The following is a 26,004-nucleotide window of genomic DNA, read 5'->3' as shown; positions in this document are numbered from 1 at the left end:
CAACTCTCCATTCCTGTCACCGATGCCCCACACCACGCACTCTGACCTCTGGGTTTTCATACCTGCAGTTCTCTTGCCTACCACGATATTCCCTCCACCTCTGCTTGGCTCACCTCTACCCACCCTTCTTCAGGGCTCTCCATAAATACCTACCCAAGTTTGATTTGTGTGCTCTTCCTGGATGCATATGGTGCGTCCCCATCACAGCACTCATAGGCTCCTCTGTAACTGCCTCTATTTTTCCAACTCCCCTACAGACTGTAAACTCCTGATCCACCTGTCCACCTGATCACCTGAGGCCAGGCACAGAGCCAAGCACAGAGCCTAGAACAAAGGAGTCCTCAACAAATACTTGCTGAGTGAATGTCTGAACGTATTACTCACTGTCAGAAGGCAAAGCACCTCCTTACAAGGTAATGTCGAAGCTACTAAAAATTAAAAACTGGGAGTAAATCAATTACCCATGATACGTAGTTATTTGTTTGTCTTTAAACCTTGCTAAACACAATCATATATTTTAGTTGTTACCCTTAGAAAGTATACACTCTTTGGATGTTTCCATGCACACCTATCAACAGCCCCGCCTTTCATTTTTTTTTTTTTTAATGTTTATTTATTTTTGAGACAGAAAGAGACAGAGCATGAACGGGGGAGGGGCAGAGAGAGAGGGAGACACAGAATCGGAAGCAGGCTCCAGGCTCTGAGCCAACAGCCCAGGGCCCGACGCGGGGCTCGAACTCATGGACCGTGAGATCGTGACCTGAGCCGAAGTCGGCCGCTTAACCGACTGAGCCACCCAGGCGCCCCAACAGCCCCGCATTTCAAACCAAACCAGGCATCGTCAGTCAATTAGGATGATCACTCTAGAGCCTGGCAGGCAGCTGATATCCGCCGATTGGAATGGCATACAAAGTAAAACCTGTTTCCAATCTCTGAAAAGGTTGAATTTACCGATCAAGGAATGTCACCTGGTCAACAGCTTTATCACAGTAGTAGGGCCACAGTTACAGCCCAGGCCGCCCGACGCCCCAGGCAGCTCAGTTTCAGCCACGAGATGCTTCTTGGTCAACCCCTTGTAGTGAGCACTTCCCTCACCTGTGGGGGTTGGGTGTTAAACAATAACCCATTCTAAGTGGCGGTGGAGACATGTTCTTCTCTGTTCTCCAAGCCCCATCAGCCTAAACGGGCATCGCTGATCATGAGGGGCCATCCGGGGTGGCAGGTCCCCACCTGGGAGGAGCTGACCGGCCTCGCAAGTAACCACAAACGTGTAACATCCCAGACGCCCGGCCAAGCTAAGAGACTCACGGCAGTTTCTCTCGTCGCTCATGTCGCCACAGTCGTTGTCAAAGTCGCACCACCAAATGCTGTTGATACAGTTCCCGTTGCTGCAGCGGTACTGGTTACGGAGACAGGTGTTCTCTGGCCGCCGGCGGCAGGCAGAAGAGGAAACGAAACCAATATTATTCTTACTGCTGGACCGCAAGACTCTTCTCTTTTGACTTTCCGCTTCTCTTCCTCAAATAACAGGCCTTAAATGGCCAAGAGGGAGAGAGGGGGGGTGTGCCAAGCTCACCTGCACTACGATAGAGGCCTCCTTATTTCCTCTTTCAATTACAATTAAGGGGTAAGAGGGAGCTAGAGAGGTGCCGGGGGTGGTTACAATAATGAAAAAGGACAGTGATGGTGCAGGTTGGGTCCAATGGGTAGATACCAGCCCATCAACGTTATAAAATATTAATCATCCAAGGAACTGCTTAAGGGACTATGTCTACACAGTATGAAAACATACATAGTCAATATAGTTATAGCCATCTGTATTCTGTACATACTATTATATATATCCATAGATCTTCAATTTTTCAGTCAAGTAGGTACCAAAGGATACACAATACTCTGAGGTTTTTTTCTACCCGTGACACACAGGAGAAAGAAAAACGCGTTGTTTGGTAAACTGAGTCTAGAACACGTGATGACTGGCCTCTTGTTTGGGTAACCAAAGGCATTCTAATGGAAAATATAGAAAAGCCTTTCCCTCTCCTCTTGGTTAACTTAGCGTTAACTTTGTTTCTTTCTAAAACAGATGTAAGAGGATGTCCAGAGCCTGAAAGAGAATCTCCCGGGTCTAAGAAGGGCAGGGTCATCTTTTTTCCATTTATATTTCTTTTTTTTTTAAGTGTATTTATTTATGTTTAGAGAGAGGGAGCAAGGAGGGTAGGGGCAGAGAGAGAAAGGGAGTGAGAGAATCCCAAGCAGGCTCCATACTATGAGCACAGAGCCCAATGCGGGGCTCGAACTCACACACCGTGAGATCATAACCTGAGCCGAAACCAGGAGTCGGACGCTTAACCGACTGAGCCACACAAGCACCCCTCCATTTGTATTTCTCATGGAAGAGGGACCCCAGGGCCGCTTCGTGTGTTCCCCCCGCCCAGGACTAAGAGGCTGCTATAAGGAGGGAGGCCGTGATTACAAAGCAAATATAACCTTGGGAATGAAAATAGCAGGGATTCGGACGCTTCCTGGCAGGGCCCCCTTCCAGAGGTTCCCCTCACTGACAGTAATATACGGGGCCAGGACTGCGGAGGTGGTAAGGGCACAAATTAGACAGGAAAGCAAGACGAAGACAGGTTTTCAGAGGAAAAGTTTTAGAACCTATGTATTCACATTCAAAGCAAGAATGGATGGGGTTGTTAGAGCCAGGTGGTCACGGCGTGAGGTAAAGCCTCAAGACCCTCTGCAATGTCATTCTGAACACTCTGGATGTTTCTGGGCTAGTGTTGGGGGCAGGGGGCGGGCAGCGTGTGGGAAAGAGCTGCTGCTGAGCCCAGGTGAGCTGTGAAGGGGTCCGACCAGTCCTTTCTCCAAGTCAGGTTTGGTCCAACTGACAGGAAGCAGGAGAAGTTGAGAACCCGGATGTGGAGGGGTGGATGAGGAAAGGAAGAGGCAGAACGAAGGGCGTCTGGATGGCTCAGTCGGTGAAGCGTCTGACTTCGGCTCAGGTCATGATCTCACGGTTGGTGAGCTTGAGCCCCACGTCGGGCTCTGCACTGACAGTGCGGAGCCTGCTTAGGATTCTTACTCTCTCCTCTCTCCCTCTGCCCCTCCCCTACTCGCTCGCTCTCTTTCTCTATCTCAAAATAAGTGAAAATAAATAAATAAATAAATAAATAAATAAATAAATAAATAAATAGAGGCAGAAGGAGACAAAAAGGGGACTCCCACTGAGGACTGAAGTACCACAGGCCTCAGCTCCTGAGCCGGGATGTCTGTATGTATCTAGCGGATTTGATTCTTACCCGCGGCAATTTCAATAACCCAGCAACGTGGGGAACACACAGCACGGGGAAGGGGAGGGGAGGGGAGGGGAGGGGAGGGGAGGGGAGGGGAGGGGAGAGGGAAGGAGGAAGGAGGGTAGAAAAGAAGAAGGGACGCACCTTCTTTGACACAGGTGCTGTTCTCCCGCTGATAGCCCTGCGGGCAGTCGCACATCAGGTCCCCGGACGGGAGGACAGTGCTGGACACGCCCTCCGGACACCGGCAGCTCTTACCGTTGTTGGCCCTGGGCAGGCAGAGCAGGCTGCACGGCCTGGACACACAGGCGTTGCTTCCTGGAGAGAAGGCAAGCGGCGGTCACATCCGGGTTAAAAAAAACACCGAACGGGATACTGACATCAACACAACCTGCTCGTCGTACAGACACACGACGGCGCGGAGCGCAGAAAGAGAGAAAGGGGAAGGGCCGAGTGCGGGGGCTCGAACCTCGCCGACAACCTCTGCTCAGGGCCGGGCATCCGCTGTTCCTCCTGGGAATTTGGAATTGGGGTGATGGAAAAACAACAGAGCAACTGGGGAGCCCAAGCCGGGAGAGAAGTCACACGGCGTGGGTGTCAAAGGTGAGGCAGGACAAACCAAACCCCGTGCAGGTCAAGGCTGTGCAGAAACAGACTCCAGAGAGGCAGACGGGAGAATACGGCAGACTTCCAGAGGGGAGGGGAAGGGCCACACCAGGGCCCCGCAGGGAGAAGGAGAGAGAGAGACAGAAGTGGTGTCTTTACCATTTCCTGCACCTGTCCCCACAAGGCTCACCTCTGTTTCCTCTCTTTGGGTTCCTTACAATCTCTATGGTTTCATTAGCACTTTTTACTTGAGTTAGCTTGACTGGGTTTCTGCTCCTCTGACCCAAGAGCCCTTAACAAGAACATGCACCTGAGTAATGACAGGGCCCAGACGAACAGCCGGGTCTCTGCTTTTCAATTCCTCTGCGCCCGAGTGCAGCGGCCGAGCTGAATAAAAAGCCAGCCACGGTGCCCATTAGCCTCAGTGCTATCTGTCATGCAATAAATCCACACAAGGACTAGTTAACATTGATCTATCCCTATTTCCAGTCTTTTCTCTGGTTCAGCTTTCCACAGAGAGGGCCAGACGCAAGTCCATAAAATCCTTCGCCGCATTCTGGAGAGAGAACTTTTGTGGATGCACAATGATGGGAAAGGGATGTTCCTACCCTCCACATCCTTCTGGCAAGGCGGGAGAGGATGCACACACCACTGGGTAAAAGCTGGAAACACGATACAACCATGGAGCACCATAAAAGCCACATAAATTATGAAATGTAAGCGTGTTCTTTTGGCTGTGACTGTCCATCATCAAACTCGGGGGGAAATACACATAAACGCTCTGATAAAACTCAGCTGATGACAGTCCTTCAGCTGTGCTGTCTCACGGACAGACAAACCGACCACAATCACATCCAGGTAACCTGTTTCCATGCGGGGAGATTTTAGCCATGTCATTGCCTATACTGACCTGCAGGTTGGAAAACAGGGCTCGTTAATGACGACTGGTATTAATATGGGTGATGACACGCTCAGTGGCTTTGGATGTGTTGGCACTTCATCAGTGTTTAACTAGCACACGCATAAAAATAAAAGTCACCATGATATATAGCAACAGTGTTGTTTAGACGCTAAGGACCGGAGAGTACGAAGCATTACCAAAGACACGAAATACATTCGCAGAGGAGAATCCATATGATGAAACATTCAAAAGGGTTCTACAAATATTTAACCAACTCCACAGGTAGAGTTTCCACAGCAGAATAACCGGTTGACTAGAGCAGAAATGCCAGAGATCAGTTCACCCTGATCTGTTCCATGAGGAGAGATTATTCCTTTTTCAAAATACACATGCTCTAGGCTACAGGGAAGAACACAGAGCTGCCACTAGTGCAAAACAACTCCAAAATGATCTGGAACATGTTCTTTGTATTCAGAGGACAACACAGCATTCAGTGTTCCAAGAAATGGAACGGTAACAGAATACTTAAAAAAAAAATACTCCAGGACAGGATGATGTTTTCACATGGGCTATGTCTGTAAAAGAACACGACTAACACTTTCACATGTGGAGCAAAGGTTTCTACCCAAGGAAGCAAGAGCCAGAAGCACCGAACCCAAAATGGGGTTCTGAATTTTTTTTTTTAATGTTTATTCATTTTCGAGAGAGAGCGTGAGCAGGGGAGGGGCAGAGAGAGAGGGAGACACAGAATCGGAAGCAGGCTCCAGGCTCTGAACTCTCAGCACAGAGACTGACTCAGGGCTCTAACTCGTGAACCACGAGCTCATGACCTGAGCCGAAATCAGACACTCAACCGACTGAGCCACCCCAGCACCCCCAAAATGGGGTTCTAGACAGAGATATATACGGTCTGAGAGGCAGTGTCCAGAGGCAAACCCCAAACCAAGCAGACCCAGTCACTGACCCCAAGAGGTACACTGGGTAGGAGCTTATGGGGTGCTACAGAGAAGCCGGGAGAGCATGGAAAGAGTAGTCAGCAGAATTCCACCCCCAGAACATGGCCACGGACTCTATACAGGAGGCTGCAGTCTTGCATGGGCAAGACAATACAAAGACCATCAATCTGATATAAAGAGTGGACAAATGGCAGTCATCATCTCCAAAGATGTCCCCTTCAAAGACCAAACAGCCCCATGATGCCTTCATTGGGCAGATTCAGAACATATTTCAGATCTCCTCTTTGGAAAATTCCTCCAGAACCAGTTTAGGACACAGAAATGCTATTATCTTGCTTAATTATCTAAACGTTTGACAATGATCAAATCAAATCCACCTCAGAGAATAAGTGTTTGCCCTCACTACAGATATTTAAAAGCCTTAGGTTACTGAGACTCTGAAGGACCATTCCAAGAGCTCCAAAGTATTTTAATCCATTGCAAAAGCAACTGAAAAAATCAACAGCCTTGTAAACTAAGCTCTTTAAAGAAAAAGCACTCAGGGCGCCTGGGTGGCTCAGTCGGTTACGCTTCTGACTTCGGCTCAGGTCATGATCTTGCAGTTCGTTGAGTTCGAGCCCCACGTCGGGCTCTGTGCTGACAGCTCAGAGCCTGGAGCCTGCTTCCGATTCTGTCTCCCCCTCTCTCTGCCCCTCCCCTGCTTGTGCTCTCTCTCTCTCAAAAATAAATACACATTTAAAAAAAGAAAAAGAAAAAAGCACTCTTTGTGGAGAATAAATTCCAGTAACCCTACATGAAAACTAATCAGGGACAAAGATCAAGAAAGGCGTCTGGTTATAACCAAAATCACCCAAATGGACAAATGCTCGGAGTGAACAAATTTTTATCACGCACATCAATCAATCAACATCTAGGACTTCCATATCCCCATCATATACCAGGGCACTGCTATTCCAACAACAGATGATAGAGGGAGCAGAGCCTAACAGTTTCGTGGAAGTCAAGCTTGGAAGTGAATCAGGCCACGGTGCAAAGTCTTACCACTTGACTATACGTATGATACAGAAACATGAGCCTGACTTTCATGTTCTCATCTACAAAACAGAAATATTAATAGTACACAGGATTTGGGGAAGGTTAACTGAGGTCATTCAAGCCCACAAAGCACATTAGCGTGATACTGATAACACAGGAATCCCTAAATAAATGTAGGTTATCATCTCGATTATTATTTTACACTTGGCTAATAGTCCTACGTGCGCTAGAAGCTGACAATAAAAATAATAAAGGTTGACTAGCACCAGAGGTCACGAATGTGCAAAACAGGGTCCAAAAAAATCAGGCAGGTTAGAGCAAACAAGTTCAAGGCCAAGAGGCACCTGCTGCATACAGGCAGTGCTGGCAGGCAGATGTCATTTCAAAAGTGCTCAGCTAACCTAAACTAGCCCTGAGAGATCACAGACTTGCTTCTCCGGCCCTGTGTCTGTGGGCAGGAGGCCGGCTGCAAGGATCCTGCTCACACAAAGGAGAAAAAGGAAATCCGAAAGGCAAATGGAGGAAGGACCAAAGAGAAGGCAGCGACCGGTCCTGAGGCTGCAGGCCCGAGTCTGTGTGCTACCCACCGGCACACATCTCCGTCCAGACCCCAGCCAGACTCCCGGAATTACTCTGGATGGTTTAAATGAAGGGGGCTCGTTCAGGCACAAAGGGGAAATCATGCCCAAGGTGAGGCTCGCAGGCCCGTGTGCACAGCCCCAGGAGACCACCTATGCACATGCTTAGACCACAAACTCGCTCCCCCAGCACACCACCCCCACCCCCCCGGGACCTGGCGGTGACTGCCCATCAGGTGGAATGAAGCAAGTGACCAGCCGAGACCGGGGAGGGGTGGAAGCCCAAGGGTCAGCGGTTCATCTGAACGCTGCCGTGTGCTCACCAACATGTGCTTACAAGCGCTTGTCAAAAGGCAGACTTGCTTTCTGGAAGGAGTGCTAATCCAGAGGAATGCTGAGGACTCACTGGGCTTGCTACCCACGCCCATCAGCAGGGGTGGGGGTCCTCCATCAGACAAAGGCCCTGAGTTTCAGCCCCTGGAGCTGAGAAGCAGTCCTTCATCTCTCCCTGTTTTAAAACAGGCACCATGTCCGAGAAGAGAGTGACCCCTATGTTCTGTGGCAGAACTGGAACAAAAGCCCGGCTCCTAAACCAGCGAGGGACCTTTGAGAGAGCGAATTCACAACATCTGAGATGTCGTTCCCTAATCTATGATCCATGGATCCCAGTACCGCCCCCGCCCACGTCACAGGTCAGTCGCAAAGGCAGGACAAGAATACAGACTTACATTTCCAGCATTCCGTATGGTTTCCTAAGGGTGTTCTCAATGCTATCTCCACTGGTCTCCCCCAAATAACAAGGGTATCTATAACCGTATTTTTTCCCTTTGACAATCTTCTCTTAGCACAAGGCCAGCCAAAACCCACCAAACAATGTCAACATTCTAGTTCAAACCGGGAAACCTAGCAGTTTGTCAATAAAGGAGAGTCAGCAGACCCAGGGTGCTATTTAATCCTGCTGAGAAAAATAGGGTGCTTCTTAAAAGGACTATTCTTCCCGGAGCATCCTGCCGTCTCTTCTGGAGAGCCAACCATACGGGTGGCATATAGACGGAAAGGGCAGGAAATAAGGAAGGAGGCTTTCTCCAGGACCAGAGGGTCACAGGCACCGGAGCAGCTCTCGAAGCCTCCGCCAGCAATCTTTAAGACAGCTACTGGGGCACCTGGGCGGCTCAGTCGGTTGGGCATCCGACTTCAGCTCAGGTCATGATCTCATAGTCTCTGAGTCCGAGCCCCGCGTCGGGCTCTGTGCCGACAGCTCAGAGCCTGGAGCCTGCCTTGGATTCTGTGTCTCCCTCTCTCTCTGCCCCTCCCCTGCTCATGCTTTGTCTCTCTCTGTCTCAAAAATAAATAAAAACGTTAGAAAAAAAATTAAAAAAAAAAAAAAAAAGACAGCTACTGTCTCCATCCAATGGCAGCTCTTCCTTTTCCATGACCTCTTTCCACAAATACCGAGCCCTACTAAGTGCCAGGCAGTGGCAAAACTGTTGAGGCCAGAAGGGAAGAAAAAAAAAAAAAAAAAAAAAAAAAAAAAAGAAAAAACCCACAATCCCCTTCTTCATGGGCCTTAAGAGTTGCAGGAGGGACGCATTCATTAATGCATCATATAGGGAGGCGCTCAATGAGCAACAGGTCATCTGGGCAACCGGAGAACAAGACACGATCCCATCAGGAGGCAGCGACTGTCTGCACACCCAGCACAGCGCTGGGCCCTGTAAGGTTGCCAAGTGGGGATTAAGCGCCCGCTGGGACTCTCCAGCTGCAACAGAAGCCACAGCACCAATCAGTCAGGGGCCAAAGGCAGGGGAGGGGGGTGTAATTACCCGCCAAGTATCACACGCTAGGCAGGCAAAAACACGCTGTCTTCCAGCTGTTTGTGTACCATTAGAAAAGAAATTAAGATGTCATTAGGAAGACATTAAATAATGTGCATGTTGTCGTGACAATAAAAATGCAGGCTGCCAGATCCCGCCTGAGCAGGGATTGCCCACGCCCAGCCCCGCCTAGAGATCCACGAGAGACAGAGAGAGAGAAAGACGAAGCGGGGCACACCGCCTTACCAGTCGTCTTCCCCTTGTAGAAAATCTTCATGTCCATCAGCCCCGTGAGCTGGCTCGCCAGAATCGCCATCTGAGAGCCGGTGTATTTGGAAGCTCGGAAGATGCTGAGCTGCGACCAATCATCCCAGTAGATTTCATTCTAAAAAAAGAAAAAAGAAAACCGTGCTCGTTAGCGTAGTTCCTGGGTCTCCTGTTCTGGACCCTCCGTGAGAACACGGGTTTGCCCGTGCGGGGCGATGCCTGACAGTCACTGGTGAATGACCAGCCTCATCAAGATTCCGCCGAAAGGCAAGGCAGCGGTTTTATCCAGACCTCACCAAAGAGCCGCACAGAAGGGACCGCCCGAAGGAAACTAACCGATGGGCAATCAAGTTTGCCCACGGTCCAGCCCCTTCGGTTCGAAATCTGCTTCCCAACGTCGGGGAGAAGCGACCATTCTGTTTTCTAGAGTCAAAGCAGGAGCGACGGGCAACGCAGGTGGTACAGAGCTCATCTGAAGCCATCAGGGCACGAGGCGGACAAGCCTCACAGGAGATGACACGGAGCCCAGACTACCGGCACTCAAGGGCAAACGGGGGTTTTTCTGTGAAACAACCTCAACCTTTAATCTTTTGAAATGTGAACAGTGAGCAGCCCGGCAACTGTGACATCCGTAAAGGATGTCAAGGACAGGAAACTGTAAAGGAAACTGTCTCAAATTCAGAAATGGGCCGGTTTTCTAGAAGTAGACAAGCATCAATGTAAGACAAGAGCAGCTCTTCACCTGGGTACACTCTTCCCCAGCTCTAACAGACCGCCCAAGGTGGGAGCAAAGGAGGCCCCACCTTAAAGACGGCGATGGCGTAGGGGTGGGGGAGGTTGTCCAGGATGACGGAGCGCTGCTGGCCATCAAAGGTGATCCGCTCGATGCAGTCCAGGTAGGCGTCTGTCCAGTAGATCCACTGGTCATCCACAGAGATGCCGTTGGGCCACTTCACGTCCTCTGACACGAGACGATGCACAGCAGAACCGTCCATGTTGCTCCGATAAATTCCTGGCTTCAGGTCTCCCCAGTCAGTCCAGAACATCACCCTGGTCAAAACCGGGAAAGAACGCACATCACATCAGACCTGGGGAAAGGTGGGGGGGTGGGGGGTGGGGTCACATGCTACCCCAAGGAGGTAAGAAGCCCATCGACAAACATAAGGCCAGTTCGTTCAGCATTATTGTTATAATCTGTAATTGTGATACTTAAGATACTTAACTTCTTGACCCAGGAATTCCTTTACCGGAATTTAAACAGATATAATCAAGTTACGTGACTGCAATATACAAAGCTATTCATCACGGCATCATTCTTACTAGCAAGTGCGTATATATATACATACGTGTACACGTATATGTATTATGTGTGTACAGATACACACACACTTTTAGGTGGATATATATGTATACACACCAAAACGTCAATATACAGAGAAAGTGACAGACTGTGGTATACACAAAAGAGTATTACGAAGCCTGAAAAATCTACAAGCACTCACATGAAAACGTCATCTTCAAACCACGTTAAATATGTTTAAAATATGCAGAACAGCAAATGTCCTCCGATTCTGTCTGACACACGGGCGTGTACATGTGTTTTAAGGATATACGCTTGTATACGGGTAAAAGAGAATTCTGAAAGCTACACAAGAAACCACTAATCATGGTTACCCCTAGGATGCGTGAGCGAGAAGGGTTAAGAGTGAGAAAGGAGAAAACAAATGTTTTTCATGTCATAAGCTTCTGTTCTTGTAACGTTTTTAATCAGGTACATATACTTTTTCTCTTAAAAAGCAGATCGAATTCTGTATCATAAATATTAGAAGGACTGAAAACCTAATCCAGAATTTCCTTTCAGCTATGTTTCCTTAAGTTAAGAAATTAATAAAAAGCACCTTTGCATTTCCCAGGTGCATACAAATTGTTAGTAAGAGAACCCACCCAAGCTGGCGGGGGGGGGGGGGGGGGGGGGGGGGGGGGGGGGAGGGCGCACAGGAAAAAGATGGACGGGATCAAATGTCTGCATCATGCCTCAAACTCCAGGTAAAGATCCTTACGATATCCAACCAGGCCTGACCACGTCTAACCGAGAGACTTGCTTTCAATAATACCCTTCGTTGGAGAAAACACCCCACAGATGTGAGACATCTGGGTGCAGAGACTCTGATGCTCGGGAACGGAAAGGGAGTAGAGTTACCTGACCAGATGACTGAGCTCTGGCTTCAAAACTTGAAGTCAACAGATTATTTCAACCGTAATCATCAGAAACAAGTTTGTGTTCAGCAGTTCGCATTTCCACGAAAATCTGTCTGCTGTAGCATCCGACACATGCTGACTCCCTCTGGGGCCACACTTACCCGTCTTGGGGCAGGAGGACCAGGGCCCGGGGCCGATCGAGCACAGAGGAGTTGACAATCGTGAGTCGGAAGTCACCATCTGGATTAGCTACCTGACAAAAAAAAAAAGGGGGGGGTGGTGGGAGCCGTGGGTGGAAGGCCAAGATGGATGTGAGCTCCTTGAAAGGCCCACATCACAGTTTCCCATGGGGCTGCTGCCTACAGACACGCGCCTCTATGACTGCCTGATTCCCCTGCAGGCGCCATCTGGGAAACTTCCCGGTGGAACGAGCTGTTCCCTCCTCCGGTCATGGGACAATTCTCACGTGGTCTGACAGAGGAGCCACACGGCCGCCTGTGCTCCAGGTCTGGGGCGTGAAGATCTGCACAAAGCAACCCACCTACGTCACTCCAGGCTCCAAAGCCACCAGTGGCTCTACGTTGTCTACAAAACAAATCCTCAAAGTTCCCGCCTCACGATTAAGCGTCTCCACACGGGCGCCTGGGTGGCCCAGTTGGTTAAGCTCTGGCTTCAGACCGACTTTGGCTCAGGTCATGCTCTCACAGTTCGTGAGTTCGAGCCCCGTGTCGGGCTGTGCCGACAGCTCGGAGCCTGGAGCCTGCTTCGGATTCTGCGTCTCCCTCTCTGCCCCTCCCCTGCTGGTGTTCTCTCTCTCGTCTCTCGAAAGATGAATAAACGTTAAAAAAAAAAAACTCAAAAACAAAAAAGGAGCCTCCACAGACCGTTCATTTTCTTTCCTCCATATTCTCTCTCTTCCACGTCAGCCCCTACAACTTTGGTGGGACTGGCCTTCTCGTGGGTCTCCAAGCCTGACGTACTCCTCGTCCTCGTCTGCTCTTACCATATCCCCTCCTGGGCCTGTCCTCTGCCCCGTAATCAAATCGTGTCTTTCCTTCAAAACTCACCTCCAGGCCCCACTTCCTCGGCTTAACGCCTCTGACCTGCCTCGAGCAACGAGCATCGGCACTTCTTGTCCGTGACTCCCCTCACCATTCTGCACAGACGGGACCTGAGTTGTATGCTGTGTGGGGGCTTACGCTTTACTGCATCCTTCCAGCACCTGGCAAAGTGCTGACCACACACATCAAAGAAAGGAGAGGAAGGGCAAGACAGACGCACTACTCAGTATGTCCAAGGCACTGGGCGCCTTCTTGTTCACTTCCCCCAGCCGCGCTGTGGCGTGGACGCTAATCACCCTGTCCTCAGGGCTCCGCTCAGGTGTCACATCCTCGAGGCCTTCCTGCCCACCTCGTGGCATGCCGCCTGACTGTGCAGTCACACGATCACACTGCCCCCCCCCCCCCGCCACCCCGGACATTCTCTGGAGGACGCGTCGCTGACGGAACTGACAGACTTCTTTCTTCATTAGTTCGCTGCCTCCACGAAACTCTAATCTCGATCACAACAGGAACCTGTGGCTCGCCTACTGCTGTCTCTCCACCACCTCAAACCATACCTGGCACGTAAGCACGTGAGGAAAAAGCACCCGTCCAACCACTGAGTGGATAAACGAACCTTCGTATCGCAGACGAAGCACCCGAAGCTTCGGTGGGTAAGAAACTCGCCTGAGTCACTCGGCTTCCAGAATAAAGACCGAACCCAGGTCTGGCTCTCGACTTCGCGGGTCTCGTCTGGCAACTTCTCCCGACTCTCTGAGCCTCCCTGCCTCTACTGCACTTCCTGCACCACCCGCGTGCCATGCTTCCACATCGTCAGTACAAAGAGGGCTGGGGACGATGGGCCGCAGCCGTGACGTCCAGGAGGTGAGCGTGCCTATGAGACCATGACTTTGGTGCTGTCGAGGCCATTCCTGACCCTCGCGTTGCCTTAGGTAGCTAAGGCACAGACAGGTAAAAACGGGATAATAAGAGTACCCGCTGTCGGGACGCCTCCGTGGCTCAGTCGGTTAAGCGTCCGACTTCAGCTCACGTCATGATCTCGCTGCTCGTGAGTTCGAGGCCGCATCGGGCGCTGTGCTGACAGCTCACGGCCCGGAGCCTGGAGCCTGCTTCAGGTTCTGTCTCCGTCTCTCTGCCCCTCCCCCACTCATGCTCTGTCTCTCTCTCTCTCTCTCTCTCTGTCTCAAATATAAATAAAACATTAAAAAAAAAAGTACCCACTGTTAACAGGGTTGTTGTAAGAAGTCTATCACATAATTCATGCAAAGTGGTTCTAGTGGGGCTTGGCACCCAGGGAGTCCTCATTGCCTTTAATAATAACGATGGTGATCATGATCGTGACGCTGTCTTTATGACTCTGGTCGACAACAGTCATACTAGAGCACTGATACTACGGCACGATAATCATGCTGTGGCGTTATTATGATTATCATTATGGTTACTCCCACAGGCTGCCGTTAGCCAAAACAGAACCATTCAGGGCACCTTCGAGAAATCTCTGTCAGGTGGGTCCAGGCATCCTGTTCTCACGTGGGCCCTTCACGGCAAAGGGCAAGAATTCGGAACCTCCCCCCTTTTCTTCCCTTTCCAGAGGCTCCGCTGGCCCATTCTCTGGAATTCTCGAAGAATCTCCAGAGAAGTGGGTGGGACACACTAGCTGCCACCTCGGTGTCAAACGTGACTCCAGGCCCAGGTGCACCCCCTGCTCGCTTAATTACGGACAGCATGGGACACACGTACCTCAATCTTTTTAAAGCCAGAATCCACCCAGTACAATAACTGGCTGAGGGGTTCAAAAGCCAAGGCCTCTACGGTCTCCAGGCCGGAGTTGATGATCACCTCTTGCCCTGTACTCCCATTCAGACAGAGGCGCTGAAGAGAGAAAAAGAACAAAGGCTGTGAAACGCGCAGACGACCCCGCGCCAGCTCGGTTCCCCCCGATGGTAACCGTTTCCTCAACGGGCTTGGCTGGCAAGGGATGCGAGGTTTTAGATGAGTCAACTTTCCACGTGAGCGAAGCCGGTTTCCGGGCAAAGTGTTCTAGAACATGTCACCGCTTCCTGTTTTCAGCAGAACACCTAAACACAACGTAATCATCTGTATGACTCTGCATGAGCGTTACGGACACCGGTTACTGAACGATGCCGTATCACAATAATGAGGTCGGAGATTACGGAGAAGCAGGATTTTGTTTGCTTTTAAAATACACGAAGCCAGACTGCTGTTATCTCTGAGTTCTTGGGTCAGTTTTCAGAGGCTCTCCTCCCTTGGGATAGCTCCACCCACCAGTCCCTCCCAATGCCCATCCCCCACCCCCCATCTCCACCCTCCTCAAAACCCGGCCCCAGTAAAATTGGGTTGGAAGTCCCGAGAAAGCTTGTTGGAATTGCTTTTCTAAAAGGGATTAAGTGGGCAATGAATAAAGATCAAATAGCTCTCCTTTAAAATGCATGGGTTTGGGGCGCCTGGGTGGCTCAGTCGGTTGAGCGTCCGACTTCGGCTCAGGTCACGATCTCGCCGTATGTGAGTTCGAGCCCCATGTCGGGCTCTGTGCTGACTGCTCAGAGCCTGGAGCCTGTTTCATATTCTGTGTGTCTCCCTCTCTCTCTGACCCTCCCCCGTTCTTGCTCTGTCTCTGTCTCAAAAATAAATAAATGTTAAAAAAAATAAAAAATAAAAAAAATAAAATAAAATGCATGGGTTTGAGTGTAGATGGCTATCTATCTGGCCTGTGTGGGGATCTTTAGAGCTCACTTCCCAGTTCTTGACTGTGTTCGGAATAGCTCAAGTGGATAATTACGTGGAGAAGTCAAGTATTACTGGGTCATGGCTTCGGCAGAAGGACGCTTAAGAGGCAGCTGGTGCGATAGTGACTAATAATCCTACGCTGCTAGTCCTAAAATCTTCCCAGCAGGAAAAGTGAGGCTTCCCTTATGAGCCAGACTGCCGGCTTGGGCTCCCTCTGTCCTTCCTACAAGGACAGAAGTAGGCAGGGCAAGAAAATGCTAAAAGAGAAGACTGAAAATTTTCATCAGCCGGCCCTGAAATGAGTTACCACGTAAAACCTCTAATACCCATGTCTAATACCTGCTGGGAATCAGAAGTGGGCTATTTGGAAAGAGGCTTATCAGGACTGGGCGATCACGAGGCGTAGCCCCTGCGAGCAGACCGAAGGGTTGACGCACCTGGATGATGTCCAAGGCCAGGTCAGACCAATACAAGCAGTTCTGCTCATAGTCAAAGTCCAGGGCCACTGCGGCCCGCAAGCCAGTGAGAGGCAGCTGCTCCGTGGCTCCTGAGGCCAGGTCATAGCGGTGGATGGACTTCCGCATGGCGTACAGGATGAACTCATTCTCCTCTGCACAGACACACAAAGCAACAGAGAGGGTGGGCCCGGGGGTTGCTGAGGAGGTCTTGGCATGCCTCGCCTGTTTTCTTCTCAAGCCTAAACCTCAGAGCCACGGGCCCGTGGCGTGGATCTAGTGGCAAAGCACGGGAATCGAGATGTAGAAAGCAGAATCGCCTTTCCACTTGGGACAAGCTACTTCAACCCCTATAAATCCATTGTCGTGTCTGCAAACCGTGTCCCTCGTTACATTTGCTCTTTTTTATCTGGGTGCCCCAGTAGGCATGCTCCAACATCCACGCTTCTGAGCTCGACCTAGAAGTCTTTCAAGTTACACATGAGAACATGATGACCATGCTCTCCCTCGTCACAGGACTGTATCACACGGCACCGTAATCATGTTGACTGGAGACCCCTCGTCACGGAGACTCGTAGCTAATCTGTTTGCTCACCCATCCAACGTCACTCACGATGACACAGGGCAATTATATCAACCTAGTGTGTTTCCAAAACAGTAAGGCTACATTTGTTCTCGAATACTTAACGAAACGTCTCACCACGCGATCATCCCGAAGATTCTACCTCTACTTAACAAATACTTACACAGTGTATATACCAGCTTCCGGCGTTTGTTTCGCGGGCGTAACAACCGCCTGATGGAAGCATGACTGTTAGCTCGATTTTATACGTGAGAAAACCGACAGCAGAGAGGTTAACGCACTCCAGGTCACCCAACTCGGAAGCGGGAGAGCCACGGCTTGAACTTGGGCAGTCTGGCTCCAGGACCTACATTTTACCCACTACACAATGCTGCCTCTTACAGTGGAGATGCTCACGTGGTCGTTTTTTGAAGACACAGAAATAGAGGCCCAGAGTGTTTGAGGCGACTTAATGTCAGACAGCCAGTCACCAGAGGAGCTAGTCTTCTCTCTCTTCTACTTAGGGAACGGCCGAGAAAACATTCAGATTTTTCCACAGCGATGGACACGAGCAGCACAGCCCCGTCCACGTCTAACGTGTCCATTTGGACAGTATGCTGTGTGTGGGACCAAGACCCGAATCTCTCTGCCGCAGGCCTGCAGGGTGACCGTTTTTCGCTCTCTCTGATTCCCTTCATTGAGTTCACGTGGACTAGCTGCCTGCTTCCCAGCTAGAAGACAGATAATGCATCCCCCCCCAAAAAATCTACCTACAGTTTTTTTTTTTTTTAAAGATTATTTATTTCGAGAGAGAGCACGCAAGCAGGTGAGGCAGAGAGAGAGGGAGAGAGAGCATCCCAAGCCGGCTCCACGCTGTCAGCACAGAGCCCAACGTGGGGCTCGGTCTCATGAACCAGGAGATCGTGACCTGAGCCGAAATCAAGAGTTGGACACTTAACACCCAGGTGCCCCTACATACAATTTTTAATAAAGGTTAAGTCTGCCTACTTTTCCTTTGGTCTCATTTTACTTCAAAAATGTCTAAGCCGCCACCACGGGGTAACTAATCTCTTCTTCTGGTTTTCAAGGGAAGCTTCCCACTGTAATTCCCAGTGAAGGGGGCCGTTAAGACGAAAACTGCCAAGCCCGTACGTGACAGGGAAGTCAAGGACTCTCGTCGCAGCTGCCACAGGGGGCCGTGGAGGATACGTTCACAGCAGCAAGCTTTCCACCCCGCATCTCCAACATCTGCAAACCCCATGCTGGGGCTCTGGTTTTCCTTCTAACCACCTGATGCCTTTATAGCAGAGCCTGAGTCCAGAAAGACTTGCCTTAGGATTAGGGACAGAGGAACATTTCCCATTTCTGGTGTTCAGTGCTTAGGAAAGGAACAGAATTCTTGACCAATCCCAGCCTAGGAAGAGCCCAGACATCTGTGTTATTACAGTCCTCATAAAGGAAGGAAGACGACTTCATTTTTAAAAAGGGTGCCCAGGGGTGCCTGGGTGGCTCAGTCAGTTGAGTGTCCGACTTCAGCTCGGGTCATGATCTAATGGCTTGTGGGTTCAAGCCCCCACGTGGGGCTCTGTGCTGACAGCTCAGAGCCTGGAGCCTCTATCAGATTCTGTCTCCTTCTCTCTCTGCCCCTTCCCCATTCATGCTCTCTTTTTCTCTCAAAAATAAACATTAAAAAAAAAAAAACTGATGCCCAGATTACCAGATGCCCAGATTACCTCAATCTTTACAAAGATGCTGTGGTTCCCATCAGCCCTAGGAAACCATCCTTTCCTTTCCTGGTACGCCCCTGCCTTCTGTGCCATGCGTCTTTTTTCTTTTTCTTTTTTTTTTTTTTTTTTTTACATTTGGGAGGTGGTCTACACTACAAATGTGCTTTTTTTCTACTTTGGTCCCTGTTCTATTTTCTCCTCTCAGCAAAGAAAACAGCTCTCTTACCAGTTTAGGTGGTTTTCCACACAGTTTTGTCCCTTACAGAAGTATCTTCAGAAATGTTTATTATGAAAGTATGCACTCCAGCCCTTGAGAGCAACCACTCCAACCCTACTAACCCAAACCCTCATCAGTAACAGCTCTCGTGAGGAGCATATTTGAATATTATCTGCTCATTTGCAGGAATCTGCTGAAGCCGTGTTCTTTTGAAGTCTCCACAGCGAGGGACGTTAATGACTCTGGTAATGATGGAAGATTAAATTAAGGGACTAATGAGCTTAGCATGAAAAACACCGGGGCAAACGCTGGCAAGCGGTGAGCAATGGAGGGGGGCGCTCTGCCCCGTCTGCGGAGGGCCATGCGCTTCTCGTGATTCAGCGGGGTGCCGATGGCTGTTCCATCAGACCCCATCACCACCACCACGGGTCCAAGCAGCCCCAACCATCCACCTTCACCGAGAGGTAAGAGCAGGAGGAAGGGCTCACAGGGAATAAGGAAGTTCTGCAAGAACAAGAACCGGAAACAGAGGAGGGAAGAAAAAAGAGGCCGGGAGGTGAACTCTTTGCAAGGGGATCATCGTCTCCTGCCTGGGTTGCAAATACCTGTGCCATCACCGCTCAGTCAACTTAACGCACGTTTGGACCACACCGTCCCCTTACAGCGCGAACCCTTGCTCCAAAGAACGTTTTCCCAATGGGCATGCATAACGGTCACCTAAAATAATGCGAATGACACTCATCTGCCACTGGGGCGATGGCCAAGGAAGGGCATGGGGCTTAAGAGTCTGAATTTGAACTTTGTCCCTTACCAGATGCGTGACCTCAAACAGGTCGATTCATCCTCTCCTCTGAACATGCTTCTTCGTTAAAAAAAAAAAAAAAAAAAAAAAAAAGCGGACTCATGATAGTATCTGCTTCATTGGGTGGTGATAAGGATTAAAATGGCAACACAAGGAAAAGTACATTAAAAGTGTGAAATTCCATTCAAGTATTCGTTATAATTATTATCATAAAAATGAAGATAGACCACTTTGCTACTTCCCAAAGAGCCATAGTTTCTTTATGTTCCAACCCTGACAAACAGACCAAGGAACACACAAAAGACCCTCGCCGTGCCTAGGACACAAGAGATGCCGAATAAACATTTTTCAATGACCAAAAGGGATTTCCCTCAAAAAACTACTCTCTATTCCTATGCAAGCATAAGGCTATAAATTTGGTTTGGATACCAAGGTTAGAGGAAAAGGGGAGGTCTGTGATGCTTGTAATTCTTATGTTTTTCTACCACTGAGTTAGAAGGGCCACAAGACTGGACCAACGTGAGATCATAAGGACACTACAATGACGTCTCAAGAACTCAAAGGCAAGAAGCCACCTCTTACCTGCCAAGGGACACGGGACCAGTTCTCCTTCCAGCCGTGTTTCAACGTCTCCTCCACTACAAGTGTCCCCAGAAATCTTCCGATAGCTGTCACCCCCCCGCCCCAAGAGCAAGAGGTCAGACACATCCAAGAACAGCCATTAAGTCTTCATACCTGGAAACCTATTTCCTATCCACATCCATCTCTTCACTTCCCTATAGAACAAGAGGATGTTTCATCATTCTCAATTGGTTCTGCTTATAATTACACCGGGAAGCCCAGATAACAGGGAAGACTGTCCCGGGCAAGAGTATACATGTATCCCTTCCACGAAGTCCTATGACGATGTGTCCTTGCTGAAGCTTATGACTTAACATATAGCTAGAGCTACAGAGAAGCTTACGGGTTTGCATTTTTTTCTCACAGAGGGTAGAAGCGTTTGTAAACATCCTAATTCTAAATATTGCCCAAGCTACCTGAGACCCGCTACGAATCCAAGCAGTGGGAGTACGAAAGGAGCCCAGGTGGCTTTCTCTGCTCTCTCAAACCCAGTGCAGACATGTCCCCAGCACGTTGGGGTACGTACCCTCTTGTTCTCCTGTATGTAGAACCCACAGGACAAGGCACAGGAGGGGAGTATGACTTCCCAGGAAAATCAGGATCCGGAACACAGACCTCTAATGCCAGATCTTCACTCATCTTGAAGCCAAAGTCACTGCAAAGGCAATCGGGGTTTGTTAGGGCCAATGGCTTGTGTACTTGGGGCGTGTCAATACCAACTCTTGTGACTTCTCCCATAACGCCTACCAACTTACTGTAAGTTACTAAACATGTCCCTTTGAAGAACACTCCCTTTTTTATGCTAACACACTTTCAATAGAAACGTTGTATCTGAACCACGACTGGCAAACCGCGATCATATGCCAAAAACAGACAAAGGCAATACAAATCATTACACCAGAAACAAAATAATATTACTTTTTTTTAGCTGGATCTAGCTCCCCACCCAAAGGCCCTGGGTCTGCCCTCTCTTTGTTAAGAGGGACCAGCAAATGTTAAAGAGTTACCAGCACTCAGGGATACTTTCTCCTTGACATGCTGACAAGCATTAGAAAGGAAATTTAAAAGACTCACCTTTTTTAAATGAATGATTCAACGTTATTTAAGACCATGTCCATGCACTACCTAAAATCACCGTGGGTGTCTCATCCTGTACTTTAGGACACAACACTTTGGCCCACGAGACCTTCCACAATTTGGGGGCCACATCTCTGCCAAAATACTCAGCTCGGGGGCGAGGCGGGGGGGGGGGGGGGGGGGAGCTGGAGTAGGAACCAGGGACAGTAGGTCTAGTCCTGACTCTGCCCTTTACCGCAGTGAACAACCCCAAGAGGAGGTAGTTACACTGTATACGTCCCAAAGCCCGGCCCAAAACCGAAATTCGAATTCAAAGAGATTCTCCACGTTGACATGCTCTACTCGAAAGGCTTCCTTTATGTATGGAAACCAATTTGACAGTAAATTTCATATATTAAAAAATAAAAAAAAATAAAAAATTAAAAAAAAAAAAGAAAGGCTTCCTTTACTCTATTCAGACCAATGAATTACTTATTAAACACTTTCTCCACGAGAAGCGTTAACAGGTACGGGGCTGAGTGGTCTGTGGGTTCCTTACGCCACAATCGACATTCAGCAATTTGTAGGAATTTTTCAGAAGGGAGAGTTTTATGACTGTGTGGAACACGTCTCATTCATTAAATCAGGTCATTTTTACCGAACGGCTGCTTACGATCTTTTTGGGGGCTAGGTGGAGCATTACCTAATTATTTACTTGCCTCCAATGGCAAAGCACCTGTTCTTAGGCTTCTGCAATCTGTAGGTCACGGCCTAATAGGCCGTGAACACACGTTGGGAGGGTTAAGCCCAGCTTCCGAAAGAAACTAACTCTGAAATCAAGGAACATATGGGCCAGTGGCTGGGCTTTCCAGAGAGGTCAGAAAGGACCGTCAGAAGCAACCAGACTTTCACATGTAGCTGTCAGTTGGCAGCTGAACTAATGCACGGAAACCACAAGCTCACTCATTCTCATTTCCCCTCCTACAGTCTTCCCTCAGACCATCCCGTCCTCACTGCCGCGGTCCAAGCCCCCAAACATTTCCAGGAGCCACACAGTCCAGCCAGCTCCTTTCTAGCAGCTACACAATCAGAGGCCTTGAAATCAATACATCCTTTATCATTTTCATGGGTCATCACCCTCACGATCTCATCTGGCCTAAAGCCCACCTCTGTGAGAGGCAAGACAGGTGGTTTTCCCCGTCCAAACTGAACCCTCAGCCCCTAGTGGGTTTCCACAAGTCAGCTGGGATGAGCATGGGAGACCAGTGGGAGCTAAGCCAGTTTACCAAGAAGGCACACCAGCCTCTGGTTGTTGGCTGTTGTTGTGGTTTTGGTAGAAAGGGAGCAGATTTTAGAGAAAAAGCACAGCAGGGGTCTTTAAGAAAACAAACCAAAAACAAAGGAGAGTTGTTAGGGTTTCTTACATGTTTATTATTTCCTTTTGTCTTAAAGTAGTTAGGATAAAAGAGAGAAGAGAGAGAGCCTTACAAACTTTTCCATGAATAGGGCCTCTACAGTCAGGGGACCTCAGGCCAGCAAAAGCTCTCAGATTAGAATTTACAATTTGGGGGCATCTAAGAGAGAACACAAGGTAGCAAAGGGGCACTGAACGGACAACCCTGGGAACGTCAAACAGCTCTGTGGTTTTACACTGCAAGGCTCTATGCCGTTATCTCAGGACCACACGGCTTTCAAAGAGAATGCACGTCCTGTACGGTCTAAAACCCGGCTGTTCAAAGGATGGGTTGGCAGATTAGCGAGCTCAGATCACCCAGAGCAGGGCACCAGCTACAGAGCCCCAGAACTGGAGTCAGAACTGGCATTTTAACAAGATCCCAGGTGATTCATATGCAAGCTCGACTTTCAGAAGCATGGGTCTAGGGCAGGAGTTGGCCAGATCTGGTTAGCTGTTCTTCTAAACAGAGCTTTCTGGGACCACAGCCATGCCCATCCACCTATGGCTGCTTCTGTGCTCCCACAAGCAGTCGCCAAGCCACCATCATGGACCGCAGGGCTCGCAAAGCCTAGGACGTTTACCCCATGTCCCTGTTCCAACCTCAGGCTAGAACATATCAGAGGCTTCTGGCTTTCATCGAGATAAGTGTGGCTTCCTAAAGCAAACTTTAGCTGTTCTGAGAATGGCAGTGGCTGAGAAGTGAGTGACGTGCTTAGTTCGATACCCATGCTCTCTACTGACAGCCCCGCCCAGCCTGGGGTGATTTCATGCTGGATTACAGGCACCAGGGACTGCCTACGGGCTCCCAGACCCTATGTGTTTTACTGCTAGAATCATCTTCCAAAGCTAAGCTCTGCTCTGATCAGCGACTCTCCTCAAAAGCCTTCAAAGACCCTCTGATGCTTACAGAATAAGGTCCACACCCCTGTCTCTACCCTTACCTACCAGCCTCAGTTCCCCTCACTGACCCCACTTCATACCGACAAGGCATCCGAACCAAACTACCAATGACCTCCCCACCACCCCTCCGCCTCCCTAGTGCTGCCACATCTTCTCAGAATGCTCCCGTCCACAAATCCAGGTGCTTCCATCTCTAACAGTGCCTCCTCCAGGAACTTCCTGATTTCCAAGCCCCAAATCAGTCTCCTCCTTCCTGCCAACAATCACAATAAAGGCACCCCTTCCTCCTCCAAGGTACGTGCGGCTTTCCCTCTCTGGCCACAGTTATCTGTGGACCTGTCATTTCTTCTGCTGTCACCATTCTCAGCCCTGCCTTGGGTACTCTGCTCCAGGACTGATGAGTATACAAATATACATGCACTGACATTCCCTCACTGCAGATAAAGAAGCACACTCCCAGGGGCACCTGGGTGGCTCAGTCGGTTAGGCGTCCGACTCCAGCTCAGGTCATGATCTCACGGTCTGTGAGTTCAAGCCCCGCGTCGGGCTCTGTGCTGACAGCTCGGAGCCTGGAGCCTGTTTCAGATTCTGTGTCTCCCTCTCTCTCTGCCCCTCCCCCGTTCATGCTCTGTCTCTCTCTTTCTCAAAAATAAATAAACGTTAAAAAAAAAAATTAAAAAAAAAAAAAAAAGAAGCACACTCCCTACAGGATAGGGCTTCTAAGGAAAAGGAGTTACTTACACAGGAACCTTCAGTGTGTTCCCTTTGGAAGCCGCCCTCCTAGAAATAAATCCCAGAGTGATCCATTCCTAAATAAACTATGGCAGCTTCCCTAGGATGTAACTCCTCTCCCACATTTCGTAGCTATAAGAATTAAATGGAATAACCTATATAAAAAGTGCCTAGCACCATTCTTGGCACATCAAAAATTCTTAAGAAATCTTTATTTCTGGGGCGCCTGGGTGGTTCATTCAGTTAAGCGTCTGACGTCGGCTCAGGTCATGATCTCACCATTCGTGGGTTCGAGCCCCGTGTCGGGCTCCGTGCTGACAGCTCAGAGCCTGGAGTCTGCTTTGGATTCTGTGTCTCCCTCTCTCTCTCTGCCCCTCCCCTGCTCGCTCGCTCTCTCTCTCTCTCTCTCAAAAATAAAGATTAAAATTTTTAATATAAATATAATATAAATAATAAATATTATAATATATATATTATATATAAATATATTTTTTAATTATATTAAAATTTAAATTTAAATATAAATTTAATTTATATTTAAATTTTAAAAAATTAAAAAAAAAAAAAAGGAAATATATATTTCCTATGATCGCCTTCCTTCCCTCAGGGAAGGGACCATGCCCTAGCCTGTATGTAACACTGCTGAGGAAGACACAACCCAGTCCCCAGGCATCCAGGAAGAACCCACCATTCATAGTCCTCTCGGGTACAGGAGCAGTTGGACACGACCACGGGCCGGTCAAAGTCCTCTCCGTTAAAGCACGTCGCGTGGGGAGTCCTCCGTTTGAACACAGTCTTGTGTCCCAGCAAACACTCGTTGCCCCGCTCATCAGACGGTGACCACAGCTTGTAGTCATTCTCCGTGCAGGGAACCCCTGAGGAAAAGGAAACGCGGCATGAAGCGTCCGAGGGACACCCACGTGGGCCTTCCTGTCCTCCCCGCCCCTCAGCCCCGCCACCCACGTCCGGCTCATCCCGGTGCTTCTCAGCGGGCATGCAGACCTCGGGAACTGTCCCAAGCCCCTGATCACCTTGCTCTGACGCCAGGAGGCACCCAGGCAAATGAAAATGGTACCGCCTGAAACACAGACATTCGTCTGAGAAGTCTGGGAAGAAGCAAGCCACCTTTGGCACTCTCTAAACTTCTGAAATATTTTAGCAGATTCTGCAGTGCCTTCTAGAAATGGGTATCAGAGGTGCCTATCCCCCAGGGAGTTACGCCGAATCGTTGGTAGATGGTGCCACCCAGGGGTGTTGTCTCCTGCCTGCTTTCTGGGGGGGTAGGGTGGGCACACCTGGAAGGAATGGCCCAAGAGCAACAGAGTCCGCTGTCACTGCTTGGAAGAAAGTTCGTGGAAGATTCACGGAAGGAGGGGCTGAGAAATGGTAAGACAACCTGGACGGTCACTCCATCCACCCGTACTCACTTGGAATTTAAGCAGAGTGGCTTCTACGGGAATTCCAAAGTATACCTACGTCTATACTGGTACTCTGCGTCTTTTTTATAGCCGTGTCAGATTGCATGCTGCCTGAAACTGATGAACAGCCGTCAACTCAATGCCATTCAAATCAGCAACTACTTATTAAGCCCTGGCTGCAAGGCTCTCCGGCTGTTCGGTGGGCGGAAAATACAGAATGCACAAGACAGGTTCTTATTCCTAAGACCCTTGTAATCTAGTCGATGGGGAGTGATATAAACAGGGTGACAGACACAAGTTGTAATTCACGGCGTGAGGGGTGGGCTCATGTTCTGGACACGGACGAGAGGCGGGGGGTGGGGGTCCTCTGGCTGGGATATCAGCGGCCAAGTGCATTGGATCCTGAGACGTGAAAAGGATCTCGACTAGGAGAAACGGAATGGGTAGCAGAGGGGATGTTCCAGACAGTTGGAATGATGTCGGCTGAGGCAGAAAGGGGAGGAAAGAGTAGGGCTGCAGAGGGAACGGGGGAGGAAGAAAGACTCTGGATTACACTTCTCCCTGCTTACTTACACATCCTGTGCCTACACTAGCAGACGG

General features: G+C 49.4%; 1 protein-coding gene across 1 annotated transcript in view; it reads right to left on the bottom strand.

Annotated features, from left to right (window-relative positions):
• Window positions 1-26,004, bottom strand: part of SORL1 (sortilin related receptor 1) — a 166,024-nt gene that overhangs the window by 55,031 nt on the left and 84,989 nt on the right. Inside the window, exons 14-23 of the mRNA XM_042959590.1 lie at window positions 24,675-24,861; window positions 20,369-20,497; window positions 19,804-19,889; window positions 15,896-16,068; window positions 14,451-14,582; window positions 11,811-11,902; window positions 10,254-10,500; window positions 9,430-9,568; window positions 3,438-3,611; window positions 1,309-1,422 (exon numbers count right to left, since the gene is read on the bottom strand). Coding sequence (XP_042815524.1) covers window positions 1,309-1,422; window positions 3,438-3,611; window positions 9,430-9,568; window positions 10,254-10,500; window positions 11,811-11,902; window positions 14,451-14,582; window positions 15,896-16,068; window positions 19,804-19,889; window positions 20,369-20,497; window positions 24,675-24,861 — 1,473 coding nt within the window. The remainder of the gene's footprint in view (window positions 1-1,308; window positions 1,423-3,437; window positions 3,612-9,429; window positions 9,569-10,253; window positions 10,501-11,810; window positions 11,903-14,450; window positions 14,583-15,895; window positions 16,069-19,803; window positions 19,890-20,368; window positions 20,498-24,674; window positions 24,862-26,004) is intronic.

The sequence above is a fragment of the Panthera tigris genome, chromosome D1 (assembly GCF_018350195.1).
Source record: "Panthera tigris isolate Pti1 chromosome D1, P.tigris_Pti1_mat1.1, whole genome shotgun sequence".
In the NCBI taxonomy this organism is placed as follows: domain Eukaryota; kingdom Metazoa; phylum Chordata; class Mammalia; order Carnivora; family Felidae; genus Panthera; species Panthera tigris.
Note: the sequence above shows the minus strand (reverse complement) of the source record. Positions and strands in the feature narration are given on the sequence as shown.